This window comes from Pseudocercospora fijiensis (genome assembly GCF_000340215.1).
Source record: "Pseudocercospora fijiensis CIRAD86 unplaced genomic scaffold MYCFIscaffold_1, whole genome shotgun sequence".
Classification (NCBI taxonomy): domain Eukaryota; kingdom Fungi; phylum Ascomycota; class Dothideomycetes; order Mycosphaerellales; family Mycosphaerellaceae; genus Pseudocercospora; species Pseudocercospora fijiensis.
The window spans coordinates 9,789,031-9,814,807 of record NW_006921532.1 but is presented as its reverse complement, the minus strand read 5'-3'; the positions used below and the strand labels follow the sequence as shown (position 1 = coordinate 9,814,807).

The 25,777-nt window shown below is 50.9% G+C and overlaps 10 protein-coding genes across 10 annotated transcripts; 5 read left to right on the top strand and 5 right to left on the bottom strand.

The window, feature by feature from the left end:
- Positions 1–2: 2 nt before the first annotated feature.
- On the top strand, positions 3–2,588 carry MYCFIDRAFT_127899 (uncharacterized protein; the record flags this gene model as incomplete). The annotated part of the gene is made up of 10 exons (XM_007923822.1): positions 3–814; positions 872–914; positions 983–1,112; positions 1,239–1,242; positions 1,291–1,495; positions 1,562–1,685; positions 1,741–1,857; positions 1,914–2,075; positions 2,128–2,159; positions 2,205–2,588. The coding sequence occupies 10 exons, from the start codon at positions 3–5 to the stop codon at positions 2,586–2,588; spliced, it is 2,013 nt and encodes a 670-aa protein (XP_007922013.1).
- Positions 2,589–2,961: 373 nt separating this feature from the next.
- On the bottom strand, positions 2,962–5,865 carry MYCFIDRAFT_201892 (uncharacterized protein; the record flags this gene model as incomplete). The annotated part of the gene is made up of 11 exons (XM_007923821.1): positions 2,962–3,831; positions 3,888–3,925; positions 3,984–4,157; positions 4,213–4,267; positions 4,333–4,624; positions 4,676–4,785; positions 4,871–5,252; positions 5,319–5,534; positions 5,593–5,665; positions 5,716–5,787; positions 5,840–5,865. The coding sequence occupies 11 exons, from the start codon at positions 5,863–5,865 to the stop codon at positions 3,302–3,304; spliced, it is 1,968 nt and encodes a 655-aa protein (XP_007922012.1). The 3' UTR covers positions 2,962–3,301.
- Positions 5,866–6,763: 898 nt separating this feature from the next.
- Positions 6,764–7,712, bottom strand: MYCFIDRAFT_210061 (uncharacterized protein; the record flags this gene model as incomplete). The annotated part of the gene is made up of 1 exon (XM_007923820.1): positions 6,764–7,712. A coding segment is annotated over exon 1 (594 nt), but the record flags the coding sequence as incomplete, so codon positions are not given.
- Positions 7,713–8,687: 975 nt separating this feature from the next.
- On the bottom strand, positions 8,688–11,575 carry MYCFIDRAFT_10329 (uncharacterized protein; the record flags this gene model as incomplete). The annotated part of the gene is made up of 2 exons (XM_007921452.1): positions 8,688–9,234; positions 9,441–11,575. Coding segments are annotated over 2 exons (2,682 nt in total), but the record flags the coding sequence as incomplete, so codon positions are not given.
- A 624-nt stretch (positions 11,576–12,199) lies between these two features.
- On the top strand, positions 12,200–12,796 carry MYCFIDRAFT_170805 (uncharacterized protein; the record flags this gene model as incomplete). The annotated part of the gene is made up of 4 exons (XM_007923819.1): positions 12,200–12,212; positions 12,242–12,601; positions 12,648–12,750; positions 12,781–12,796. The coding sequence occupies 4 exons, from the start codon at positions 12,200–12,202 to the stop codon at positions 12,794–12,796; spliced, it is 492 nt and encodes a 163-aa protein (XP_007922010.1).
- On the bottom strand, positions 12,778–15,017 carry MYCFIDRAFT_149938 (uncharacterized protein). The gene is made up of 2 exons (XM_007923818.1): positions 14,507–15,017; positions 12,778–14,438 (listed from the first exon to the last, which is right to left on the bottom strand). Exons 1-2 carry the CDS (start codon positions 14,723–14,725, stop codon positions 12,867–12,869), a joined length of 1,791 nt encoding a protein of 596 aa, XP_007922009.1. The 5' UTR covers positions 14,726–15,017; the 3' UTR covers positions 12,778–12,866.
- Positions 15,018–15,305: 288 nt separating this feature from the next.
- Positions 15,306–15,723, top strand: MYCFIDRAFT_62980 (uncharacterized protein; the record flags this gene model as incomplete). The annotated part of the gene is made up of 2 exons (XM_007922074.1): positions 15,306–15,509; positions 15,568–15,723. The coding sequence occupies 2 exons, from the start codon at positions 15,306–15,308 to the stop codon at positions 15,721–15,723; spliced, it is 360 nt and encodes a 119-aa protein (XP_007920265.1).
- A 1,364-nt stretch (positions 15,724–17,087) lies between these two features.
- Positions 17,088–18,184, top strand: MYCFIDRAFT_181511 (uncharacterized protein). Its single transcript, XM_007923817.1, has one exon. The coding sequence runs from the start codon at positions 17,255–17,257 to the stop codon at positions 17,756–17,758; it is 504 nt and encodes a 167-aa protein (XP_007922008.1). The 5' UTR covers positions 17,088–17,254; the 3' UTR covers positions 17,759–18,184.
- A 2,744-nt stretch (positions 18,185–20,928) lies between these two features.
- On the bottom strand, positions 20,929–21,087 carry MYCFIDRAFT_28916 (uncharacterized protein; the record flags this gene model as incomplete). The annotated part of the gene is made up of 1 exon (XM_007921706.1): positions 20,929–21,087. A coding segment is annotated over one exon (159 nt), but the record flags the coding sequence as incomplete, so codon positions are not given.
- A 1,617-nt stretch (positions 21,088–22,704) lies between these two features.
- On the top strand, positions 22,705–25,745 carry MYCFIDRAFT_86313 (uncharacterized protein; the record flags this gene model as incomplete). Its single annotated transcript, XM_007922483.1, has 6 exons — positions 22,705–23,031; positions 23,091–23,467; positions 23,521–24,798; positions 24,920–24,926; positions 25,181–25,300; positions 25,584–25,745. Coding segments are annotated over exons 1-6 (2,235 nt in total), but the record flags the coding sequence as incomplete, so codon positions are not given.
- Between the last annotated feature and the right edge of the window lie 32 nt (positions 25,746–25,777).

Here is a 25,777-nt window from a genome sequence, read left to right as displayed (position 1 = left end):
CCATGAACGACCGCAAAGACGAGCCAGAGCTCCTCTGGACTACCCCCACTCCCGGCCAGACATCAATGGACAAATATCGCCGACATGTCAACACCCGCTTCTCCCAGAATCTCAGGACCTCTCGAGATCTTCATCGGTGGAGCGTGCATAGACCACACGACTTCTGGAGAGACTTGTATGCCTACCTAGATCTGAAGCCTCGCCTGCCGCCGGGGAAGAAAGCCTACGACGACACCATTCCCATGAGTGCCAATCCGAAGTGGTTCCATGGCCATGAGATGAATTATGCCGAGAATGCGCTGTTTTCCAACCCGAATGATGATGCTACAGCCTTGATCGGCCTTCGAGACGACACGGACACGAGTTCGATTCTGACCTGGGCCGAGTTTCGCGAGCAAGTAAGAATTGCTGCCAGCGCACTCCGCCACTGTGGAATCAAGAAGGGAGACCGGGTTGCAGCACTCGTAGCCACATCCATCGCAGCCCAGGTCTTGTATCACGCATCTGCCAGCATTGCTGCAATCTTCACGTGCATCAGCCCTGATCTGGGACTTGAGGGCTGTGTTTCGCGCTTGAAACAAGTACGACCTACCATCATGTTTGCCGACTCTCACACAATCTACAAGGGAAAGGCGGTATCGACAATCAGCAAAGTCGAGAACGTAGTGAAGCGTCTGGAGCTGCAGCCACAGCTCTTCATTGTGCCTCTCAAGCCGTCGTCGACCAACCTGTGCATGTTCGACGACTTTCTGCGGAAAGCTAATCCTCAAGATGATTTGACATTCACGCGAGTTCCATTCAATTATCCTTTGATGTGAGGTCATGCTCGCAGGACTCGAGAGGCTGCTTTTGCTAATCAGAGCTATCACAGGATATGTTACTCCTCAGGAACAACGGGAGAGCCCAAATGCATCGTCAGCAATGACCGGAAAACACGCCAATGTCTAAGAAATTCGCTGACTTTCGAGTCATTACTCTTTAGGTTCATCAACACGGACTGATCCTGCAGCTCAAGAAAATTGCCGTGGTGCACAACAATACCACGCCCAAGGACGTGATCATGCAGTATTCTTCGACTTCATGGGTGGTCTTTTACGTCATGAACGGTGTGAGTCGAATCCTGGGAGTGCTATCGGAGAGCTCGGCCGAACGCCAGAGATCTCGCTGATCAGCCATGTATTCCCGTCACAACCAAGCGAGGAATCGCTGCTGACCCTTCTCTTTCAGTATTTCGCCAGGTCGGTGCATGCCTCAAGGCTGCTGACCGCTCGCTGACTGGTTCGTCTTCAGTGGTGCAACGACGATAGTCTACAATGGGAGCCCGATGTATCCTGATGCGAAACAGCTGCTCAGAATGTGTGAGAAATATGCCGTCACGTACTTTGGCTCCTCGCCTAGGTATCTTCTGGAACTCGAAATGTCCAAGACCATTCCTAAGCAGGAGTTTGACCTGAAATCTTTGAGGATTGTCTATACGACAGGAGCAACTCTCTCGGTAAGTGTCATTGAACGCCTATCGCTTTCGTACGGCTTCGTTGCAATTGAAGATTGACGCTGCCAGGCCGAACAATACCGATGGTTCTATCGGTCATTTCCTTCTCAGGTGCATCTTTGCAATACTGCTGGAGGAACAGACACGGCGACATCTCTGATCGCTGCTGATCCCGCCGGGCCAGTCTATGCTGGTAGGAGCTCCCAATCAGCGATCTTTTGAATCTTTGTGCTGACTGTCTCGCGTAGGTGAAATGCAGATATTCGCACTTGGTATGGACGTCGATGTGGCTCATCCCGAGACAGGCCAGAGCATCCTAGAAAGTGGTGAAGCAGGTGAAATGGTCGTGCGGCGCCCTTTCGCGAGTAAGTTATTGACACCCACTGGCCAGACTTACTCGCTAATGTAGGCCGTGAAACAGGCATGCCGTGCTTTTTCTGGGGTGATGAGGATGGAAGCAGGTACAGATCGTCGTACTTTGAGAGGTTCGACAACATCGATGTCTGGGCTCAGCACGACTGGCTGCAGTTCAACCCGAAGACGGGTGGTCTCATCATGCACGGGAGAAGCGACGGAGTCTTGAGTCAGTGCACCGTGATGTCCTCTAAGACGGGCCCCAAGCTGACTTTTAATAGACCCATCTGGCATACGCTTTGGCTCTGGCGAAGTAAGCACGTCGACGTTATCGTATTTCACTGTGCTAATAGTTCAGATCTACTCAATCGTGGAAGCTCCGCCGTTTACTGAAGACATCTCACAGACCTTGTGTGTTGGACGTCGAAGACCACAGGACAAAGATGAAGACGTCTTCTTGTTCTGTGTGATGCTCGAAGGGCATGTAATGACGCCCGAGCTGGTGAACGCCATCCGCAATGCCATCAAAACCAGCCTATCTGCGCGTCACGTCCCACGATTCATCATTCAGGTTCCTGAGATCCCCACCACGATCAATGGAAAGAAGGTTGAATCGGCTGTCAAGCAGACTATATCTGGCAAAGATGTCAACCCGAGCAACACGGTCTCCAATCCGCACGCGATCGCTTACTTCAAGCGCTTCCGAGAAATCGAGAGAGAGCCTAGGCCGGCCAGAATATAAAACCAATATCGCCAGATAACCTCCAGCGATGGCTCAACCTCTACGAAACCCTACATGAGTGCTAGACGTCTTCTCGAAATTCATGGCCCTAGAAAAATACATCAGATATAGAATTCTATTTTCTTACGCTGGCTACTGCTCACATCTGCCAGCCCTGTTGTCGCTGTTTCACGTCTCGAAACCATCACCAAGGATGTCAGCGCACTTGGCAGTGTGCACTGCATGTCATTCCTATACTGCACATACATCGTGATATATCCCATTATGAATTCAGTCATTGGTCGATATGTCGACGGAGTATGGAATGACTCTGGAGAGACGAGCATCCATCCCGCAATCAGAAACATCGGAGCTGTTCAGTTCACAGTTTTGTGCGGCATCCATGCTCTTGGCCACAATTGATACCGAAGGCAAGTGAATCTAATGACTCTATTCCGAGTCAACTGTCTAATTTGGCTTTCCATCCGCCTGCTCTATACGGTGGGGCTCTCGAGAACGATATCGACGGGTTGGTGGAGAAGGTTTCGTCGAACGAGGATGAAGAAGGCAAGCGTCACAGCAGGCTTTGAAGACGCCATAGAACTACTGCCCGTCGCCCGAGGAGCCATCGCCCGTTGTACAACACCGAATTGATCTCTCAAGTAGCACCAGCCAAGAACAGCACTCAACCGGATCATGGGTAATCGAACTCTTGATCAGACGACCCCCACAGCTCAGCCCCTGGTCCGCTTCTCAAATTTCCCATCGAGAGTGCTCTGGGAATGTTCTCTCTTGTGTCCAGCCCGTGTGGCTTTGGGGCTCGACTGCGTTGAAGCACTTCCTTTCGAACCTTGCTTCTTCAATTTCGACGTTTTCGCTGCAACTGGATCTGCCTCTTCGGCGCCGTCCGCATCAGAGTAAGTGTCCAGTCCACCCGGACCTCCATGATCGCCCTCGGTCGGACCTTCAGCCGCATCGTCGAAAGCCTGCTTCCAGCTGCCATCAAGCACTTTCTCGTGCGTGCCGTACATTCCCACTTGATATGCATTCTTCATGCCCTGAAGACAGATTTCACGTCGTTCATTGAAGTCGAACATGGGCTTTGGGTATACTTTCAGTCCATCCATCTCCGTGTCCGAGCCGTCTCCTTTGATGAGCACTCCGGCCTTTTTCTGATCGGCGATGGGTGCCTTGTGTGGCTCGTAAATGAATTTCTTGGGGAAGTCTTTAAGCTCTGGTACGTATTTGCGGACAAAGTCGCCATCTGAAATTGTTGTCAGCATTGCACTGTGCTCGGGCCTTGCATCAACGAGGAGTTACCCGGATCCCATTTCTTTCCAAAAGCAATTGGGCTGTAACTGTTGGTTGTGTCAGCGTCGCTACTCGCGAACTCCTCCCCATACTGTTGGTGCTTACCACCGATAGAATTGAGCAAAAAATGCCGTACAGCTGAGCCATTGCCAATTCCCAATGTTACATGCAGCTTCGTGATCAATCAATAGTTCTTCAAACACCTCAGCACCTCTTTCCCACGAGATGTAACATCCACCCCTGGTCAAGAAGCATGCCACTGAATGTCTTGCTAAATGACTGGACAAGCATATGATTAGCGAAAGAATTCTCTCAGGTAAAGACAATATCGTACTGGATCCAGCCCTCGGCTCTAAGCTGCCTCATGATTGCATCTATCCACGGAAAGCCTAGACCACCTGTTAGCAGCTGCACTGCTTCCATAATGACGGGCTGCTCTTTATTGAATGCGTACCAGTGGTGCCGGACCGCCACCGCTGGAACCAGATTTCTTTCTCCTCATCGTCAATCTCATACGCTCCAGTCGTGCGCTTACTCAGAATGTCGACTTTGCTGGGAAGATGCCATGGCACAAAGCGGCAGTGAGAATTGTTGTATGTTTGACCAAAGCTCCAGCCAAGCGAGGCCTGTGCCGCAAAATACATGTCGCGGAAAAGAAGTTGCCCGGCCAATGATTCGGGTGGCGAGCTCGTGGGCTTCTTCTCCTTCTTTCTCCTCTCGACAATCTCTGCGACTCGATGATAGAACTGGATATGGATTTAGCATACTTTGTGCGGGCTGCAGGCGAAGTGACCTACGTAGCGGCATGACAGAGCACCGAAGTGCAGATATGGGGAGGTCAAAAAGGTCGATTGTGGCTCGAATGCAGCTGGAGACGTTTTCGGCTTCTGGAACGTGGCCGCGTAGTCTGGCGTGAAGAGATTATGGTCAGCGAGTCTCTCCAAACTGAGATGCTACACCACATGGAGAGGCTGAAACTTCGATGTGCTCACCTTCATCAGCCAGAATATTCTCCAGACTGTGCAAGACGACAGACTCGCCGCCCTTGTGTGGCGAGGTAGCAGCTTTCATGCCCAGCTCCGCAAGCGTAGGAGGATCAAATTTACCACTTGGACCAGCGATTCCCGAGTCGAAAGTTGCATCGTCGCTCTCGCGATGGCTCTCGTTGAAGTCGGGATTCGGATCGGGCTTGGTTTGCTCAATCTTCAAGGTCATGTCTCCGGGGTCAGGCAAAGACTTTGGTGCATCGATGGGTTGCTCAATGTCCCCGATTTTCGCTCCTGCCTGTTGAAGTTGGCTGATACTCATCGTTGGTTTCCCGCCGTTCGCCTTCACGATGTCGTCTGGGTCGAAGAGAGTCCTTCCGTTCTTAATCTAGAAACCGCCACATATGGTCAGTCCGCATCGCGATACAATAATGGACGCGTCATTTCAACTTACGATGACTTCCACTCCTGCCTTCTTGGCTGCTTCGGTGACCTTGGCATCTCGCTCTCGTGCGTAAGCATCAGTATCCTTTTCGAAGACCAAATGGCTAATTTTCCAAGCCTTGAAGAGCTTCGGCAATAGTGTCACTGCAGGCTCACGAAGCACGAAAAGCTTGCTCTTCTTGTTCAACTTCGTGATGCTTTTCGAGACATCGTTTTGACAGTCGATCTGGGTGGTTCACATCAGCTCGAAAGGGTGGCACGGAACACTCGTCAGTGCAACGTACGAGGAATTGAAACCGATTTGCTCCTACTCTTGCCCTGTAGACGTAGTGAGAGTCCCAACACCAGATCGGATACCTGAAAGGCCGTAAGACACTGTACTAAGGGTCGATATGATGAAGGCATACAGGACTTCAGGTTGTAGGTCAAGAGCAGCCTTCAACGCTGGCGAATCGTGAAGTCTCAAGTCGGTTCGAAACCTAGGGATTGTCAGATGAACCCACCCGACATCAGAAGTCGAAGAGATCTCACCAGTACAACACTCTTGGTTTGGTCATCGTAGCAATCAATGTATAGTGAAGTGTAACAGGAAGCTACACCGGTCACAACACAACCAAATAAGCATCTTGGGAGGAATGAAGTTGATAGCACAGGGCGTACGCATTTGGATTGGTTGCGCTTTTCCTGTTCCTGACGGTCGTGACGCGACCGTGCATGGCCGGAAGAGTGGAGCGATTGTCGATCGATCGCTTATTGTAGTCACGACATCCAACATTATTGGAAGAACCACTGTAGCCAAGAGTCGACATCTCGTAATATCCTCGCCATGTTAATGATACAGTATTGGCCTTCGGTTACAAGGCGCTTCGGCTTGGTATCTGTACAGTAGATACAAATTTCTGCGACGACCATCTTCTTCTTGTCGATCGCCATACGTGAACTCTTGAGTTATCGTCGGATAAGTCTTTACAAAGGCTTGCAAACGCATCATTCCCTCTTTTCATCGACTTTGCTGCCACCTTCTTGCAAGTTCTTGCGCTCGTCGTGCTGCCTGCACGCGCTGCGCCGCTTGAGCCTGTGCTTGGGACGCAGCGTAGTCTGGCAACTCATCGTCCTCAGCATTTGGTTCATCATTTTCCCAAGTTGCACTTGGCGGCTGCAGCCATACATGGACGCCAGGATGTCGTGTGTCAGGTTGTTCCGTCGATAATATTCGTGGCTCTGGCCGTAAAGGTGTGGTATGGGACGCCTCGGGCATCTGCGCAAGTTGTCGGAGCGCTAAGAGCGTGGTCGGGGTCTGCGTTGTGCCAGGAGAGATCATTGTCTCGCCTTGCACATGCTGCGCGTTTGAAGTCGCACTGCGATCGTTCTGAGCAGCTGCGCCGGATGCAGCATTCCGAAACGGCTGCTCGGGTCCAAGGCCGGATGTCGCTTGGACAAATAGGTGGAAATCCTCTGCATGGGTAAAAGTGCCATCGCCAATGTTACTAGTGCTGCGTGGCCTTCGCCTGCTGGCAGGCGGATAAGTCGGGGCTCGTGGGAATGATGGCTCGTTCGTTTCTTCCGAGAAAAAGCTTGGAACGGCTCGAGGGGTACTTGGCTGGCTCACCGACCTTGGGTAGTGCTGCAGCTGGTCGGGAGCGCTATACATGCTGCGGCGGTCTTCATCCGTGTCTGCTTGGGGGAAAAGTAGAGCAGGAGGCATGCGGTGTGGAGGAGATGCATAGGCATGCGTGTTGGTTGGATTACTTGGTCTGCAACGACGACTCGCCCTTGGACTTGGATGATGTTGTGTGCTCTGGTCGAAAGATCGATCGAGCCGGGGTGCAGGCGTCAATGGCGATACTGGCGTTCTTGTGTCCGCCGGGCCACGCCAAGCTCTCGGTCTGTCTGGGGCTGGTATGTGCTCCCAATGTGTGTAATGCGTCGGTCCTGTTGAGGCCATTGGAGAAACGACGGGGGGTCGATCTTGTTGGTTGCTCCAGCTCCTCCTACTCGCAACGAGATGCGCTCGGCGATGATCATTCTGCGCGCGTTGATCACGGTCCATTCAGCTCGGTGTCGTCGAAGACGAAGCGAGTGGCCGATCCGATCTTGTGCACATATATGTGTCGCGTGTCCCGATTGCTGAAGGGTAGGGTAGGATTGCGGTCATCGACGTGAAGCGGGTGGTGATGGTTGAACATGTGTCGTTGAAGGAGTGGTGGAGGGTGTGCGTATGCGTGTGCATAGGGGATCATTCCTGAAATAGCGGGAGGGCTCCTAGAGAGACATGGATCAGTGTCTTCCATATATTCTCATGCAATACATGCAGCGAGGGGCATTCATGATCCGCATCGTCTTGCGGGCTTTGCACACGCGAGACGGCGTATACGGCAAACGAGGAACGAGCAGCGGGCGCGCGCGGGGCATTGGAGAAAGGAAAGGCGGCGATGGCCACGCTACGGTACGGTCGCCTCCCCTCCCTTCCACCGCCGTTCGATGGGCTTAGCGGTCAGACGGCACGGTGCTTGTGTTGTGCCTGAAAATAATCCTCCCCTCCCCACAGTGGCGAAGTGGCATAGCGTGCTGCTATCGTCCCGTATCCCCGTATCCGGGCCATCGAGCCGTTCCCGAAAAACGTCGGCCGCATCGCACATGCCTGTCAAGATTTTGCACCGAGAGCCGGCCGTCTTCCGTCATCTAAATATAACCATCGCCTCCACGCTTTCTTGGCGCGCATCAGCACACCCCGCCAAGGCCCAAAAATGCATGGAGAGGACAAGAATAGGTTATGTTTACAGTAAGCCATGTTAGGAACACCCAACGCAAAGCAAGCCACATTATTATTCCTGAGCGGTGCGGTGCGGTGCGCCGATGACGTGCAGAGACCACCAACACGGGAGCATTATTGATGAGCACATCCTACTGCTCTGTTGTGTCTGCACATGCTGTCGCTGCTGCCACTCCACCCTGACTGACCACTTCCTGCTCTGCGTGCATTATTATTTCCTGCTTCTCATCGACGTGGCCAGCAACACCCACCCCGGTGGTGCTGGTCTGAGGCGTGTGCGCAGGAGTATCACCTTCCGACCCAGCCGTGTCACGCTCGTCCTCGAAGGCATGGTCGTCACTGTCATTGTCGACTTCCATAGCCTCTTCATCCGCCTCAGCGCCATGAGCCGCGTCGCCGCTGTCACCGAGAGCGGCCATGGCCTTGAGCTCTTCGATATCTCGCTCCAGCACATCACGGAACTCCTGGTCGGCGGACCGCACAGCTTCATCCACGCTTCTGCGCGCAACACGCTCTTCTCTTGTAAGCTTAACCTCTGCAGTGTTGACTCCCTGGGAATAGATGGTTAGTCAGAGAATGGAATACACCACAACGCGCCATTCGTACCATGTAGTCCCTGCTCATACTGACGAAGACCTGATCCGATTTTTCAAGCAGATCCTTGCGAATCGTCTTGCACAGCCGCTCCAAACTAGCTCGCACTTCCTCCGACGCAGTCCTGAACATGTCGTCCTGGCAACCCTGAACATGAGACGTCATGTGGTTTTTCATGCGCGCGAACGAGCCTGCGCCTCTCTCCTCAGAACAAACTGTGTAGGCCGGCTCCATTGCGGCCGTGATGATCGGCGTGAACTCGCGATTGATGTCCTTTTGTCCATTGTTGAGCAGTGTTACAGCTGTCTCACACAGGTCTTGGAATATAGCAGTGTATGCTTCCAACTGTCCCGCAAGCATCCGGATGCGAGGCAATCCGAGGCCTCTCTCTGTCGCACGGCGCTCAGCTTCGGCATGGAACTGATGCAGGACAGTCGAAGCTGACTTGCGAAGAGATCGCAGGATTGTCGGAAGCCGTCGCTGAAAGCACCGCTCCCAAGCGCTGGCCAGCATCTTGTAGATTGGCTCGGTAAGCTCCCCGTTGAAGTCACGAGCACCGCTCGCACCACTGAATACACCTGCAACAAGCAAACACTACTAGTCAGCAAAATGTCCCTCAGGAATGGGCTTGTGCGAATGTGTGATGAACCTTTACGCCGCGTCGTAGCCTTGTATGTCGCCCAAAGCAGTCCGCCTTCTTCTCGACCTGTTCACATGAAATCAGCCATGGTCTTGTGGAGATAAGGCCGATCATTATCATCACACTTACGATTGCCCCACGATCTCGCTTTTGGCAGGGCCTCGTCGGTGGCAGCTTGGATTGCGGGCCCAAATTTATCGAATAGCTGCTCGTTCAGAGTTTCAATGGCATCATCAAGTGTTACCTTGACCGTCTTTTCGAGCGCCTTTTCCAGCTCTTTCAGTTTACGTGCGAGCCATGCCTTTTCGGAATCTCTCTGGGCCGCACTCAACTTTGTCCCAGTGCCGTCATCTCCTGCCCAGATCTGAAGCGAGGTGAGCAATTGCTTGACACTATTGAGAAACCTGGAACAGGTTGCCTGCCGGCCGGCTTCAGTAAGCTTCTTGCAATGGGCTTGGAGAGCAGGAATCTCCGTCTCCTTGATGTCGGTGAATCCAGGGACATCATTGTCTCGCTTCAATCTGCCTGACAGCTTCTGATACGCCCTGCTGCTGACACAGTAGACTGGCAGGCTCTCCGCAACTTTTTCATAGTCTCTTATGTCGATTTCTGGGTCGAAATTGTCTGGATCTTCCTCCTCCGCTGTCTCCATATCCAGCTCGCGAACGCCTGCCGCAAAGTCCTGCTGTATGGCCCCCCGAGAGTAGTCATTGCGACCAGCGATGCAAATAGCGTCTTTTTTTGCATTGACGTCGGCCAGGTCAACGTTCACACTGTCGACGAGGTTCTGTATTTCCTCGAGGGAATCGCCAAGTGATCGCTTCTCGCGACGTGCCTCTTTCTTGAGCTGGCGCAGCTCTTCAAGCTTCGCTTCGACGTTAGCTACGGTAAGCGCCTCTCCAGGTGGTTCAGGTGTTCCACCTCCCCGCTCCTGTTCAAGTTCTCGCTCTGAGGCAGAATCCTCATAGTCCATGTCTTCATCTTCATCATCAGAGTCCATCGCGCGGCGTCGGCGCTTGCTCACTGGTTGGGATGATCGGGACGCTTTCCTCTTCTTCGCGGATTGGGAGGGCGCATATACTGTTTTGCCGCTTTCAAGATCGTCGGACAACTTCTCCCACACGTCGATGTCATCTTCGATCTGCTCAATGCTGGCGTCAAGATCCTTCTGCTTTCCTTTGGCAGCATCTTTCTTCTTCTTGAGCTCGCCGCGCTTCTTCTCCAGCTCGTTCGCCTTCTCATCCAGCTCTGCCAGCTGATCGTTCAAGCCAAGGCTATCACCGGCCTCCATGCGAGAAATGTCATCGGTTTTGCTGCAAATGAAGGTGACAGCACTGTACGTTCCGTCATACTTGAGTTGTCGCTTGAAAGATTCGCCCAACAAATGCTTCGCCGCCTTATCGTCAACCGCTCGGGTAATTGGAGCAACAATCCATAGACCAGTACAACACTTCATGTAACTCTCGGCGACAGCGGCACGCGCGGCATTACTATCGTGAACACCTGGTAGATCAACGATGCAGGCTCCGGTCGACAGAGCTGGCGACTTGCAGAAAATCTTTACCACTTTGATCAGTGGCCATGCCTCGAAGTCGCGGACTTTCCTGGCAATCTGGTTGCCGTTCTTGTCCAGCTTCTCCGAGCCTTTCTCTTTACTGTCGACCCACTGTTGGAGTTGTTTGTAGAAGGAGCCAGGTTCGCGAGCGGCGATCTTCTTTGATGTGCCAAGCAGGTTACTGACTCTCTTGTTGCCCATCAAAGATTCAATGCTAGTGTTGGCGAGCATCTCGCGAGTGTAGGTGTTGTAGACAGCTCTCACCTTCGCATACGCGATTGCGGCGTCGCTGTCTGGATTGGAGATTTCCTTGCTGAAGCCCCCACCCTCGTCGAAAATCTCTTGGAAGAGGATTTCAAGTTCCTTTTGCCAGTCCTCCGGCTGGATGAACTCGATCTCTGCTCTATACTTGGCGGCAGGATTGTTGCTGTAGTTGAACGAAAGCTCTGTGACAACCGCTGTGCAAGCACGCATGCAGTTCGTGGGAACCAATCTCTCTTCGTCCAGCATAGCGTTGATGACACTTGACTTGCCTGCACCAGTATTGCCGACAACGCCTACGACAGTTCGTGCTCGCTTAGCGCCTTCGCGTACCTTGGCAATTTGAGCAAGCCAGTTCTGAGCATCCTGATTGTCATGCAGCTCCTTCAGGGGAGCTTCAACCTTGGATAAAATGCGTAAGCCAGCTTCCACGCCAGCTTCAAGCCTCTCTGGCGTGCCATCCTTGATGAGGTCCAAGAGTGGTACTCCGCGCAGGGCGGGTTCGGCGTCTTCAAGATCTTCTTGCTTCTTGGTAAACGGATTTTCTTGATATCGGGGCTCGTACTGGGTTTCCGGCATGTGCTGCTCATCATCATCATCATCCTTTTGCTCCTGTTTGAGAGTGCCTGCAGCCGGGTATGCTCCAAGCGTTGGGTTGGGGCCAAGAGGCGTGGCTGCACGAGGAGTCGCAGCGGCTTCTAATACAGGCTGAGCTGGAGGCAGACCAACTGGGCTTTTGCATTCGTGCTTGACTGCCAATTCGTCTGCGCTCCGCTTCAGCGGCGTCGAAAGCTGGCGATTAACCGGCTGAAGAGGCTGTCGGACGGAGCTCTGACTGCTGGCAGCATTGCTGAAGGATGATGTGGGTGCTGGCGACTCGCGCTTGACAGCCGAAACGACAACGAGTTGATCTTTGATTTCTGGAATATCGCCAATAGTAGCTTGATCGTGCATGGTGTTGCCTCCCACGTTGAGCTCCACATCCGAGGCGCCCGGGACACGAGCTCGATAGACGTCCATAAGTTTGGCGAAGGAGACTTTCTAGTGAGCTGTCAGCGATGGATGTCCATGTCGGGACTTGGTGATCGAACCTTGCTGCCTTTGATCCAGAAAAAGCTGTCGATGTCTGGGTGGTCGAGATTGCACGGATTGTCGGCGCGCTCGAGGACGATGTAAATGTTCTTTGGCTTGGACAAAACCGAAGCCGAGTCTTCAGCAGCAGTGGGCAAGAGCGCTTTAGCTACTTCGTGCAGTCGCGACGCTCTTTCCTTGAGGGTGCCTGCCATTTGGTCGGCTGCCCGCGAGAAGGTGCGGGGACCCTTTTCGAAACCTTTGTGTCTTGCTCTGGCTCTCACGCCCAAGATATCCAACGTCACGCAGGAATCCAAGACATTGGCGAGTCGAGCGGCAATGGCAATGGCAATGGCAATGGCAATGTTTTGGTGCGACGCGCTCTCAGGGACTGGACGCGTTTAACTTTATGAACTTTAATAGCGCTTTGCAAGCCTGAGCGCAGAAAGTCGCGCCAAAGTGACAGAAATCCGAGGCGGTCACATTTCACACGTCACATTTTTATTGCGCAAAATCCTTGTTGAAAGTGAGCAATCGAATAACGAGGAGTAGACCTGATCATGAAATGCACACCGCAGAGTCGCGCAGACTTGACATTTTCTTCTTTTATACGACTATTCTATGCTTCGAGGCGGCAATGAAGACCCCTCTACCCTGTGCTTCCCTAGTACTGCGCTTCCACCCGGGCCCCAACAAGTATAATCGCCGCAAGTAGCATCGCATTAAAGATTGCCATAATGAAAAATGGTGCGCCAGGAGTCCATGTGTCGAACAGAGCGCCTCCCAATTTGGTCAGGATCAGGATGCCAGCTCCGCCGATGAAGCTGTACATGCCAGCGATGGATCCTTTTAGTCGCTTTCGATCGATAGATGCAGCTGACTTTGCGGTTGGAGCATTAGGTAGCAGTGCCGCGCTCTCGTCTCCGTTTGCAGCTCCAATTTCTGATGGTGCGACTACGTGCGACCTTCCATGCGCGCCTGTTTGGGCAATCTGTGTGTTCCCGTTTATACCGCGGCCTAACAGGCCGAGTGAGCAAACGATAGCTCCGATCTGGCTGATACCGATGAAGATGACAGATAGAAACGCCCATTGTCCTCCACCTCCGTGAAATGCATCTGGATTTTTGAGCACACCAAAGCTGACATATCCAGCGATACCGACAATGGACGCGACCAGAAGTGGCCATTCTGACCATTTGTTTCTTGCCGCTCGACCGCCCACGTATCCAAAGATCGGCGCACAAATCAAAGCTGCAGTCTCGCCGATCCCAGTGAGAGCCGCAGCGAGCTTATATGCGCGTTCGCATTCCCGTTTGATGTCAGAGATGTTGTCCGGATTCGATGTGCATAGTCCGTTGCGGACGAAGTAGGCATTCACAAACAAGGGGATGAAGAGCGAGATGCCGACAGATGATGCGCGTGCAACGAAACCTCCAAGATAGCCGAGCCCGATCGCAGGATCGGTGAATCCAAGCCTCAAAGACTCCTTTGCAAGGGCAATATAGGAAGGCGCCGGAGAGAGGACCGTGTGAGGATGTCCTTCTGGCCCTATCGTCGTGGTCTCGTCATATGGCGGTCTGAGGAGAGATGACAAACTCTTCTTCTCCTCACCAGGCAGATTGCGGAGTCCAATAAATATGAATATAGCAACGAGCACAGCGATCCCAGCTACAATGTAGAAGCTGACCTGAACGCTGCTTGCTTGACTGAAGCCATCGTGTTGAAGGTAGGCAGGTAAAGGTAGAAGTATCGCCAGAGCCAGGAGTGCACCTGCACCAGTGAAAAATCCGACCAGTCCAGCTAGCTCGGAGGTACCTGCTGTCCGGTCGGTCTCGAACGCATCATCTTCTCCAGATCCTTTGATTTGTGCATCCTGGCGCTGGGTATCAGACGCAAAACTTGCTGGCGTAATGGTCAATTCGCTGTTGATGCTTGGAGATGGCGCATGACCTATGCTGCCATTCCGACCCCGTTCTTCTTGGCGCAGTCTAGCCACATTGCCGTTTGGTGCTGGAGTCTCATCATCCTCGTGCACATGTGGTTCTGCAACCATGCTGGGTAGTACCGCTGTGACCATTGTCGAGCAAGCAGCGCCACCTAAGCTGAACAACAGCCGTCCTAACAGGAGCTCCGGGTACACATTCGTGCTCTGTACTAGGCATACCAAACTAAACGCGACAATGCAATAGCCGGTGACTGCGACAGCCCTGACGCCTATTCGATCCGACAACATACCCTGGAAGCAAGAAGCACAAAATCAGCGAGAATATCCTTCGCTCATGGTCACGTATGCCTCCAACCTACCCATAAGGGACATGCCACCAGGGCTAGCAGTTCGTCTGCGAAGCCAAGTGTCCCCACTGCATCTCCAACCTTCTCTTTCTGACCAATGACTTCCGTCACCACAAACGAGATGCTGCTATTGAGGAACACCAGGAAGGATATGCTGAACAACGCGATGCCGAGCAGATATGTCGTGGCTTGCAGGCCACTCGCGGTCAATTTTGGGAATAGGCGCGACATGGTGGTCGTTGGTATGGATCTCGACCGTACTGCCTTCGGAATAGCGGGTTTACGGATGCTCAGTGTTGAGCTAGAGATGGTGCTCGCTCGGCTAGACCTGATCTCAAGTGTTCGTGATCATGATTATTGCGTCCTGCTTGACCATACCCTAGGCATTTAACAACTTCGCATGCTGGTATTCACGCTCGAAGATACCGGTACTCGATCAGTATAAGAGGACTCCAGAGGTAAGAGGTTGGGTGACGATTCGGTGCCTGTCTGCCGGCCCTGGTGAAGGTTAATGACCTTGCGGTCAGCGTGTGGTCACGTTGCAGGTGGAGACAAACCTTCATAACAGCTGGAGCTGGAGAAGATTGGCTCGAGTGGCACTCACGTCAGAGCTACGGCGGACCACAATGCAAATCGCGCCAATTCACTCCACAACGCGTCGCTGCCTGCTACGTTGTTGCTTTAGATGTGCATTACATCGATGCTTCTACAGCAATGTCCTGGGTCATAAATAATTGACAGAGAACCTGTGTGAATACTACATTTAGCTTTGTTCTTCTACATCTCCGACCTTGTAATGACAAGCACGACCATGGCGTCCGCGAAACAGATCAACGTCACTGAGTATCAAGCTCGAGTGTACTCTTTGTTGCGACAAATACCAGCAGGAAAGATTTCTACATACGCAGCCCTATCAAAAGCACTTCACTCGAGTCCTCGAGCTGTTGGCGGTGCACTTCGACGCAATCCGTTCGCCCCAGAAGTGCCTTGTCACAGAGTGATCGGCGCAGACGGGGTAAGCAAGCAAGAGAACAAGCCATGCACGGCGGCAATTTGCTGACTGGACTGTTTAGTATGTTGGCGGCTTCAAGGGCGAATGGCAGAAAGCCCCTTCAGGTGTCAATCAGGAACTGAAGTTAGACCTCCTCAAGAAGGAGGGCGTAACGTTTGACGAGAAGGGCTTTCTCGTGGATCGCTCTAGGCTATGGGCTGAATTCGACGTCGAGTGATCTCAGGAAGCATCTTACCGACCACAGACCTACAGGCTGAACAGAACGCATCAGGTCCGCAAGCAATGCTGTGGAAAGACAGCCCGGTCAGAGGACAAGAGCTAACTTACCTGAGGCCTCTACGGCCAGACGAAAGCCACCGCAATTTGTGGGGCCTTTTTGCGCCCCATAGAAGAAAGGTCATGCATGCCACAACCCTGAGGGCCTGGTTGGTCGGATCGCCAAGCCGAACTGTTGGAGCATGCTGTGTTTCTCGCGAGGCTTGCTTTTCCCGCAGGAACTGAATCAATGAATTGATGGCTTTCTGATCTCGCTGGTCACAGCGGGAAGTGCCTGGATGTCTCATGCGATTAGCCTGGGGGAATAGTTCAACGAGCGAGCTTTGCATCTGTTCATAGAAGAACCATCCGTTGTGAGTAAGGACTGTACAGTGGACGAAGGTTCCGACAAGCGCCTTCATTCAAACCTGCTGGTTCCAAGATCTAGCTGAGACCAGCGACAAGTAAGAAGTGTAAGAGCTCCTCATCACAGGTGTAGGTCATGAGAGGTTGGTCTAGGCCTACGCCAATATGACGAAGTGCGGTCCACGCCGTACATGTACTAAAAGCTGGCAGCCATACTCAAGGCATGATTGTCGATTGATGAGCAGAGTGAATAATCTTGGACAAGTCTCGGAGCGAGTCCTAGTGGCCCATGCGCAGGCAGTCATCATCGTAGTTTGGTGAGGTGATTGTCTAACGCCTTCGGCAGTCGTGGTATAAGCTGCAGATTTTCAGGAACCTCGATTGCGTTTCGTCGTGAGTTCTTCCGACTTCGGGCCCCAAAAGCCACGCGGCGCACTCGGTGAATATGGTCATGTCGTCTAGGGTATGTACGAGATAGACCTAGCACCTATGTAGGTACTCATTCAGCCGGAACGTGGCCGAAGACTTGCCATGCCATGTGAATAGCGAAAGTAACCGCGACGCAGCACTGTTGGCAACCACCGAATCATGCTGGGGACAGGCGATCAGGCGATGAAAGAGACAGAGCGGTGGTGAGTCCGGCGAGTGTTTCAGCAGAACCAACCAAGCGACCAACCAGATGCAAGTGTGGCTCAGTCGAAAGGACGTGGGACTGCGCCTTCGCCTTCGATCGGTCGATGCGGCCACCAGGCTTGGCTTGGGTTCTTCTGCGCGGGCGACACGGATCTGGATTTGGGTGCAATCTCTGCCTCGCACAACTGCTAGCCTTTGCACGCCCTCTGAGATCCTCGCCGACTGGCCAAGCTGGGCTGGTGGCCTGGCCTGGCCTGGCCTGGTACACCCGCGGGCGCTGTTCGGTTTGGTCGGCTGCTCACATCCTCGATCTTTGAAATGTGTCGGCGCCGGTTGCGCTTCGTATGCTGCGCTTCATATACATACATACTTGGTGCTCCTCCCAGGTGAGCGTCGTCACCGACCCCCTTGCTGCTGATCATACGGGCATTCCAGTGTTTTGCGTTTTGCCAATTCGATCCGACATCACATCGCCTGCACATGTCGTGCCCGTGATGCAAGAACACAACATCGCCTCCCGAACGGACTACTTTACCCTTGGAGACACTGCCAACAATTACAGCCACTTCTCAGTCGAGACGCCTTTTGCTTCACCCACCTTCAGTCCTGGGGACGATACATTAGCATACATAGAACACCCTCTACTGGCAAGCCGCGAAAGTGCAATTCTGTCACCACCAACGGAACCGCCGATGGCATCGAACTTCATGTCCAGACAGACCGCTGCAGCCCACGGGCAACTGGGTGGCAGACCACGGCCATACCCAGTCCAGAACGTGCTTCATGTCACGAGCGACGACTCAACATCTTCGGCTGAAAGCTCCTCGAAGTCATCCATCAGCTCCACCGTCTCGTCACCAGAGCTTGCAAGGTGCTCGCGATGTCAGCGCACACCCAGCATAGATGTTCAGACAGGAAAGAGCAACATGATTAGTTACGGCTTGAACCTCTGGTACTGCAGTAGATGTGCAGCATTGGTTGGCCTGACACAGCGCTGAAAGACACCATCACACAATTGCACTATCAAACAGCAATCCTGCTCCAATCAACGAATACTCAGAAGGGGTACTAGACATGTCAGTGCCAGACATTGACAACAGGATCTTGGTGCCTCAATTTATCAGGTACAAGCATGACCGAGCTGAGACGGTCTCGTTGCAGGCTGCCGAGTACAGTAAAGAAGTAGTCCAGGAGACACTTCTACTTCCATGTTAAGGGAGACAAGTGCTGGCTACACAAAAGCAGAGAGCGGGCGAGACTCGGAGAGAAGGACAGGATTTCTAGGCTGGCGAGCACCGAACAGAGGGAATGAAGCATATGGATGACGATTTTATGAGTTCGCGAAAGATACCCTGTGAGCAAATGAACATTGCTGCCGTATGCAGCACACCAAGGAATCGAAATGAAGACAGACTTCTTGCTACAATGTTCTCACTCTCCTCTGCTACTCAAAAACAGTCCAGAGCACTTCTCCTTTACTAACATAGGTATCGCGTAGCAGCTGGCAAGGACTAATCGAAATTGCCTCTGCTGGCAGTGGAGTGCCTGTCCGGAGCGACACTTGGCTTTGCTGTCGTGTTATTGCCACGGCCGGGAGTTATTTGCCGTGGGCCTGAGACCATTGCAAGACCCAATCTATGGTGCCTACGCAAAGATAGTATGGGGGTGTCCGCTTTAGAGCGGACCTCTCTCCATCGGACAATCTTGACAGGCATCGTCGATCACATATGTTACGCGAGTCGCTGAGAGGACGCGCCACAGTTCGCGGATTTGCAGGTGTTGGTCACGTCGTCACGATGATCATTCGCCAAGGGGAACATCAAAACTTGAATTTCTTACCACTACTGGGTCAGAATCATACGGAGACCGTGTTGTTGTTGCTCGTTGTCTTCGGTCTTCATATCCATCGATCTTTTCAAGCCCGAATGACAAGCAAGCGGCCGAGGCAATGGCGGTGCGAGTGCCCGGCCAAATCAGTTTAAGGTTATTTTCATGGCGCTCGCCTAGATGATTGTGGCTTTTTGGAACAGAGAAGTGTAGGTCCCTGCACGTTGGCGTTGCGTCCGATGGATTGAGCTCTGGATGGATCTAGAGCCTGTCGTGTCTATAATCCAATCTTCAATATTGTGGCGCTTATTAGCATATAACCTTCTGCATTAGCGGCCGCTATAATAAGTGAATTGGATAACGAGGTGTGTCTTCTAATATAGTTATCGTGTCGTCGCAATCTCGGTAAAGGCGTTCTTAGCGCAGTCTCGTAACCTTCGTAGACTTTAGGTAGTAGCTTTAGGTATAAAATAAGGTAGGAGGTAGCGATTGTAACAGCTCGTTCGTCGCTAGTAGTTCGATATAAGAGATAGCTATAGGTCTAGTCGCTCGTAGACTATCGATTGCCTAGCAAATTTGTTAGTAAAGTATAGAATCTTAAGCAATCGACTAGTCTTAGTACTCTTAGCTAGAACTACCGCCTAATTATTCGCAATTGCCGGACATATAATAGAACCTAGAGACACTCGATAAGCTCGCGGCGGCCCTTAATCTACCGCTAGTTATTAAGGTTAAAGTAGAAAGTAACTAGCGGTTTAATAATACTAAGATATAGTGCCTTATAACTAGCGCTATCGATAGGTATAAGAACTATAGTAAGAGGGCCGATTCTAGCTTTAAGAAGGGACTGTTTATAGCGGTAGTAATAGCAGTAAACCTTATCGTTATATAGGCCTAGTAGAAGGCTCGTATTATAGCTACGTCTATAAAGAACAAGCTTACTGCCCTTAAAGTAGACTAGAAGATATAGCATAAGATGCTAGCTTAATCTAGCTTCGGCATTAATCTAAACACTAGTTATTTAACTGCTCCGGACGATGTTATAAAGGCTTATATTACTATCTATCTAAGGGCGAAGAAATTCCTAAAGAAGCCGCTTCTATTCTTAGTTAAACTAGACTAGTTGTTTGGCGATATAACTGCTACTAGAGAGTACGTTTTATCTATAGAAGCGATGCTTAATAGTCTAATTCTACCTCCTACGCTAGTAGTATCCGATCTAGCTATTATAGTAACTAAGAGTAAGGTAGATACGCCGAAGGACGATGTCTATACTCGAAAGCGGGTAATCTATAATACTAACGTTAAGGCTAAGCGTCGTCGATTAGAGTCTTAGAATCGGATATAGTAGTCTATCGATAATATCGTCGCGGTAATATATCGTACGGCGGAGATAATAGCAATACTACTACTACTAGTATATACGCTATTGCGACTCGTATTCTCGGCGGAATTCGTCGCTAGATACGAGGAGCTTTAGGACCTAACTTTAAGGCAAAAGCGACTACTATATCGCAAGATAACGACGGCGGAAGATAGCGGCATAGTTAATATCTTTCTTAGTACGCCGTTAGACGCGTAATAGGCTATATCGATAGCGTTAGTTAAAGAGTTCTTTAAAGAGTTTAAATTATTGTCTTAAGCCTAGAAGTATTAGATCTGTTAGCTATTCTCGAATATAGCTTTTTTTTAATATTATTATATCGCTAGCTTTTAGTGCGGTTTTAGTAAGATCTAAGATTCTAATATAAAACCGAGTTTCGTAGCTAGAAGTTGTCTCTATAAAATTCTATATAAATAGTAGGAAGTCGAGTATTACATTATAGAAACGAGAAACTCTATACAAAACAGCTATATCTAAGTAACGACTAAGATTCTTAACATCCCTATCGAATATAAAGAAGCCCCTCCCTATCTACGACTTCTATAACTAAGTAGATATAGTCTCGTCTATATTATTATTTTCTTCTTCTAGGTATAGTTAATATTGTCGCTATATTTCTAGTACTAGCGTATCCCTTATCCTATCTATCGGTCCTTTAACGCTATTATCTTCTTCTGCAGCGGCGGCGGCATTATTAAAGGGCCTATCGTTAGTCTCGTCGGCCTCTAATTTAAAGTTCTCGTCTACCTTCGCGCCTATCTCTTAGAGAATGTTATAAAAGGCGGTAGCAACGTATACTATAGCTATTTGCGAGCAGATATTATACTGCGGCGCGCTCTCGAAGATGCGAAATCGTCGTTTTAATATACTAAATATCCGCTTAACTATATTTCGAAGAGAACTATAGTAGAGGTTAAATAGCTCCTTATAGTCCGCCGGCTTTATTAAGGCTAGGTACTACTTGCGTAGGTAATACCGCACCCCTCTATATAGCACTATATAAGGCGCGTTGTTTAGATAGCTAGTATTAGCGAGATAATATCGTCCTTCTAGCATACTAAACCTATAGTACGAGCGAGCGTTATTAAGTATATAGCCGTCGTAAGCGGAGCCCTCCTATCTAGTAAGAATAAAGGTAAACCTTATATTATAGTCTACGACCGCTAATATATTCTATAATAGCGTGCCCTTGCGATTACGGAATACTGCTTGCTAGTTAACTAGTACGTATACTAATATATAAGAGCTATCTAGCGCACTAATAGCGTCCTTAAAGAAAGGCTAGTATTTCCGCCCCTTCGCCTTAACCGCTAGATTGTCGTCCGTAGCAGCTTAAGTAATAACTTATAAGTGCTAGATATACCTCTAAGATAGCGGCTATAACCTTATAGATTATACGACTATACTTGTCTACTAAGTAGTAAAAGTCCTTAGCTAGGTCTCGAGTGTAGCTATTAGTCGCAAAGGTATATAAGAATATTAATACTTTCTATTCTTTACTAATACTCCTTCTATACCGTAGATATAGTAATATAAGCTAAAATAGGTATATAAACGCATCTAGATAGAAGCGCGTATACTTATATAATCTTTGTATAGCGCCTTCTTCTAATAGACTAGTAGTAACCGCCTCGCTTTTGCTATCTTCTAGATAGAGGGTACGCACTCTAGGTAGCTAATATACGGCTATCTATTATAGTAGTATCGCTAGTATTCCGAAGGTAAAGATAATATTACGCTTAATAATCGCCTAGCGGTCGAGAGCCTCTATTATTGCTAATAATTATAGTAAGAACCTCGACCTCTATATACTACCGAGAAACGAATACTATATAAAGCGCTCTTACGCTCGAATCTTTAAAATACGCGCCTCCGCTACTATATACGCGTCGACTCGCGCTATTCTCGTTCTATATACTAACTTTAACCTCAATTACAACGTACGGTCCTTAATCTTATCGAAGAGCCCTTCGGAAGCTATATTTAATGCTAAAAGCGCTACTCCGGTAGCCGCGGAGGTCTATATTCGATTAAGAAGATTGCACTTAGAAAGGGGCTATTAAATAGCCGTTAGACACAATACACGCCTCGTAATCCTATCGAGAATATTCAATAATATTGAATATTGTTAATATCGCTTGGATTATATGCTGGATTGGATTATGGACACGACAGGCCCCTAGCTCCTCCTGCTGACGAGGACTGGCATCTGTCGCGAGCTTCCGGTATAGCCGTGCCGTATACAGCGCATCGAGCTCCGCGGTCATCATCCTGTGACATTCGATCGAGTCATGTCGAGCATGAGACGGGGAAGAAAGTGCTCGCGGTAGGATAACATTGGACATCCGAATCTTGCCTGGGTTGACGAAGCAATATGGAGCGGAAGGCACTCGGCCGAATAGTTCTACGCGATCAATTGCCGAGCTCTGGGTCAATACGATCCATGGATGGCTTCATGTTGTGGCTCTAGCAACGCGGCTCTTGCTTAGTGCATCGAAGAACACATCACAGTCATCGAAAGTCTTGGCGAGGCTGGTGTCGAGAGCGAAAGAAAGTTCGAGGGTCTTTCGGTGACAGATCGCACGAGTTAGTCAGTCTCAGGGCATAGACTGCCAAACCATCGCCATTCCCCTTCGAGGGCGACTGCATAGATTAAGTGGTCTGTGCACTGAGACTACTGCCAAGTCCTGACTTCACATCGAATTTTTTTTGGCAGATACAAGCAAGCGGTGGATCACGTTACAGGCCAGTGGCATAAGGGTGCCAATCATGGAGGAATACAGAGCTTCTATCGCTAATGTCGATACAGCTTTGAACCGCTTGAACCAGACTTTGGCCTCATACAAGATCTTCGCCGCGGAGTCGCAAAAAACCAAGTCTCGCGATTCCGTGCAACGAGACACAGCTGCTGAAAAGAATTCACAAGATCTCGGTGCCGCAAAGCTTCCATCTCCAAATGCGGCGTTGCCGCAAAGCCAGCGCACACCTTCACTGCCTCCCCTCCGTAAGGAAGTCGTAGACGGAATCTTGGCTCTCAGATCCAGCAAAAATTATCCAGAGGTGCGTCAGAACATGCTTGTAGGACAAGCGAAGACAGGTAGGCTGATCTCTGAACTCAGAAGAATGTATCAAAAGCAAACCGTCTCGAGAGACTGGAAGAGGCTCTTGTTTATGTTGCGCAAGATCCCTACTCTCTTCCCCTGTATCTCTTCATTGCAATTCAATATCTCGACCTTGGATATCCCGATTTAGCGGCAGGATCCGCGTACAAGGCTCTTCTCCTCGCGGATGCATTGGATGATGATTCGGAGGAGTATCATGAAGAGGCGTCAGGTTCGCTAAAATTTACCATCCAAGGACAGGCGCTTGAGGAACGAATCAAGATCATTCGTAATGCTATGGACGCTGGGCTACAGAATGCTTCAGATGCAGACTTAGACCCTGCTCTGGATGTCGAGATTGCGCTCTGGCTCAAGACTCACTACCGTCTCATCATGTTAGTTTGAAAGATCCGTGTCAGGCACTCCCCGATTAGCTGACAGTCAACAGGTACCGACTTCTGACACGCAGTCTTCTGCTCTGCAACTGCTTGCGAACTACTTATGCATACATTCAGCAAGGCCTGACTTTGTATTCAGAAGACCCACAACTTTTGGAGGTTAAACATGATCTATACTCCGAGGTCGCCAAGCTCAGGAAAACTGCCACTGCCGAGCCCTTGCCTCGTCCCAACGATCTACCTGATGGCGGTCTCGTGCGAAGAGAAATATATCCTTGGAACGATCGTGAGCCTGACCGAATTGCCGAGCTTGAACACATCAACATGCTCATGAACGACGTTTCTGGCAAGCTTGAAGTGCGAGCAGTTGATTTGCCCCCACTCACCGGAGATACTGCGTCACCCGTCACGCAACTTGGAGTCTTCGCGAAGGCAGATATCGCACCGGGCGAGGTCATTCTCGATGAAAAATCGCTTTTGACCGCGAATAACAAGCTTCAGGATGCATTGTGCGATGCATGCAGTGCGGATCTTCCTGAAGTAGGCAGCAAAGAGTGGGCCGAGGCAGTGGTCTGCGCTGAGTGCGATGTCGTATTCTGCAGCGACTGGTGCTTCGAAAATGCTCGGGACTCTTACCACCCTGCGCTCTGTGGCAAGGACGTCGATGCGATTTCCAAAGACGTTGAGCCTGCGGAGGCAGCAGATGCCCTATATTCGCTACTTCTGCTACGAGCATTGGCTATGGCTGAAACCCAGGAATGGCACCCGCTTGAGATACTGGACGTCAAGTACATCTGGGGCGATTTCACACCAACACCTGCTGCCCATCTGCCAAGCTATCGAGATCTTAAATCTCCCGACTCCTGCCTCTCGGCACGGATGCTGCCTTTCAGTTTCGAGTACAACATACGTCTACCGTTCCATATGCTGGAGAAGATGGATGTGGATATATTCGCGAATCCACAATATGATGTCTGGGTCTTCAACACGCTTTATGCAAAGTTTCGCGGCACCGCATCGGCTCGTCTCTCTGGACTGGGAGGTCGAGCCATACGAGGCCCAGAAGTCTCTGCTGTACATCCTATGTGGTGTCTCGCAAACCACAGCTGCGACCCAAATGTGAGTTGGGAATGGGGCGGCGCGATGAAGTTTTGGGCCAAGACCGAGAGAGTGGCATGGAGAGGCCGTGATGGACGACAAGTGAAAGCTCAGGCCGGTATCAAAAAGGATGAAGAGGTGCTCAACCACTACTGCGACATCGATCTTCCTGTCAAGGAACGGAGGGAGTGGGCGCGTGGTGCTTTGGGAGGTGATTGCCAGTGCCCAAGGTGCCTCTATGAGGCGGCGGGGGAGGCAGCCGACAATAAGTAGAACGGCGAGTATGTCGATGCCGAACGTGTAAGGCTGTCGCATTCTCGCAAACACCTTGAAACTGGAAATCTCTCGAAGCTCTTCCGTAAGTTAGCGGCACGACATTGCAGCCAGCTTCGACTAACTCGTAAGAGTCAAGAGTCGATGCCCTCAGTGATGCAAAATGCCACCACCTTTCCCTTTCTCCCAACCCTGTATACTCTCTTCAATATTGACCCAATACCTCAGCTTGATAGCCTCATTCGCAGCCTTCTCGAAATCATTATCTCGAAATGCATCCTCCAAGACGCGAACACTGTCTTCTATCCTCCCATTATTCTCAGCTCTGATATCAACCAGCTGCTCCTCATCCTCAACCTCTTCCACGGCTTCTCTTGCTTCCATGACTTCCATGAGCAAACTATTATCATCCAACTTCGCTGTCTCGTCCTCCACATCTATGCCCTGTTGCGACAGGAGGTATTGCGCTCTCCGAAGTGGGCTTTGTAAAGTTTTGTAAGCCTCGTTGATGCGCATGCTCAAAGCCTCTGCGCGCCTCTTCTGGTCTTGTGGGGCGAGATCCGGATGCGCTTTGGCTTGCAGCTGGAGGAATTCTCTTCGCAGCTGTTTCAAATCGGGCGAGAAAGAGGTTTTGGGAGGTGGACCTTGCGGAAAGGTCTGCGGGAAGAAGTCGTAGTGACTTTGGGGAACTTGGGATGCCTCATCTTGCCGCCTGAAAGAGGTTGTAGAGAATGCGCGCCAGGCGGGAATGTCGAAGGGTGGCGGTGCTCGCGTTCTGGTGCTTCGTAAGGCTGCCGTTCTACAGTTTGCGCAAACGAAAGGTGTGCCTGGATGTCCAATGCGCGTGGCTTCTCGCGCCGCGCCCGCGCCCGCGCCCGCGGCGCTTCTCAAACTCCTGTTGATGGTATGTCGCATCTTGAGGACGTCTTGGGGTTA

Bases quoted from the DNA above. Each gene is read 5' to 3' on its own strand.
- MYCFIDRAFT_149938 (XM_007923818.1), bottom strand. From the start codon at position 14,725: ATGTCGCGCCTATTCCCAAAATTGACCGCGAGTGGCCTGCAAGCCACG. The intron at 14,439-14,506 runs GTAGGTTGGAGG...TCTTGCTTCCAG, and splicing joins TGGTGGCATGTCCCTTATGG to GGTATGTTGTCGGATCGAAT.
- MYCFIDRAFT_181511 (XM_007923817.1), top strand. From the start codon at position 17,255: ATGCAAGAACACAACATCGCCTCCCGAACGGACTACTTTACCCTTGGA.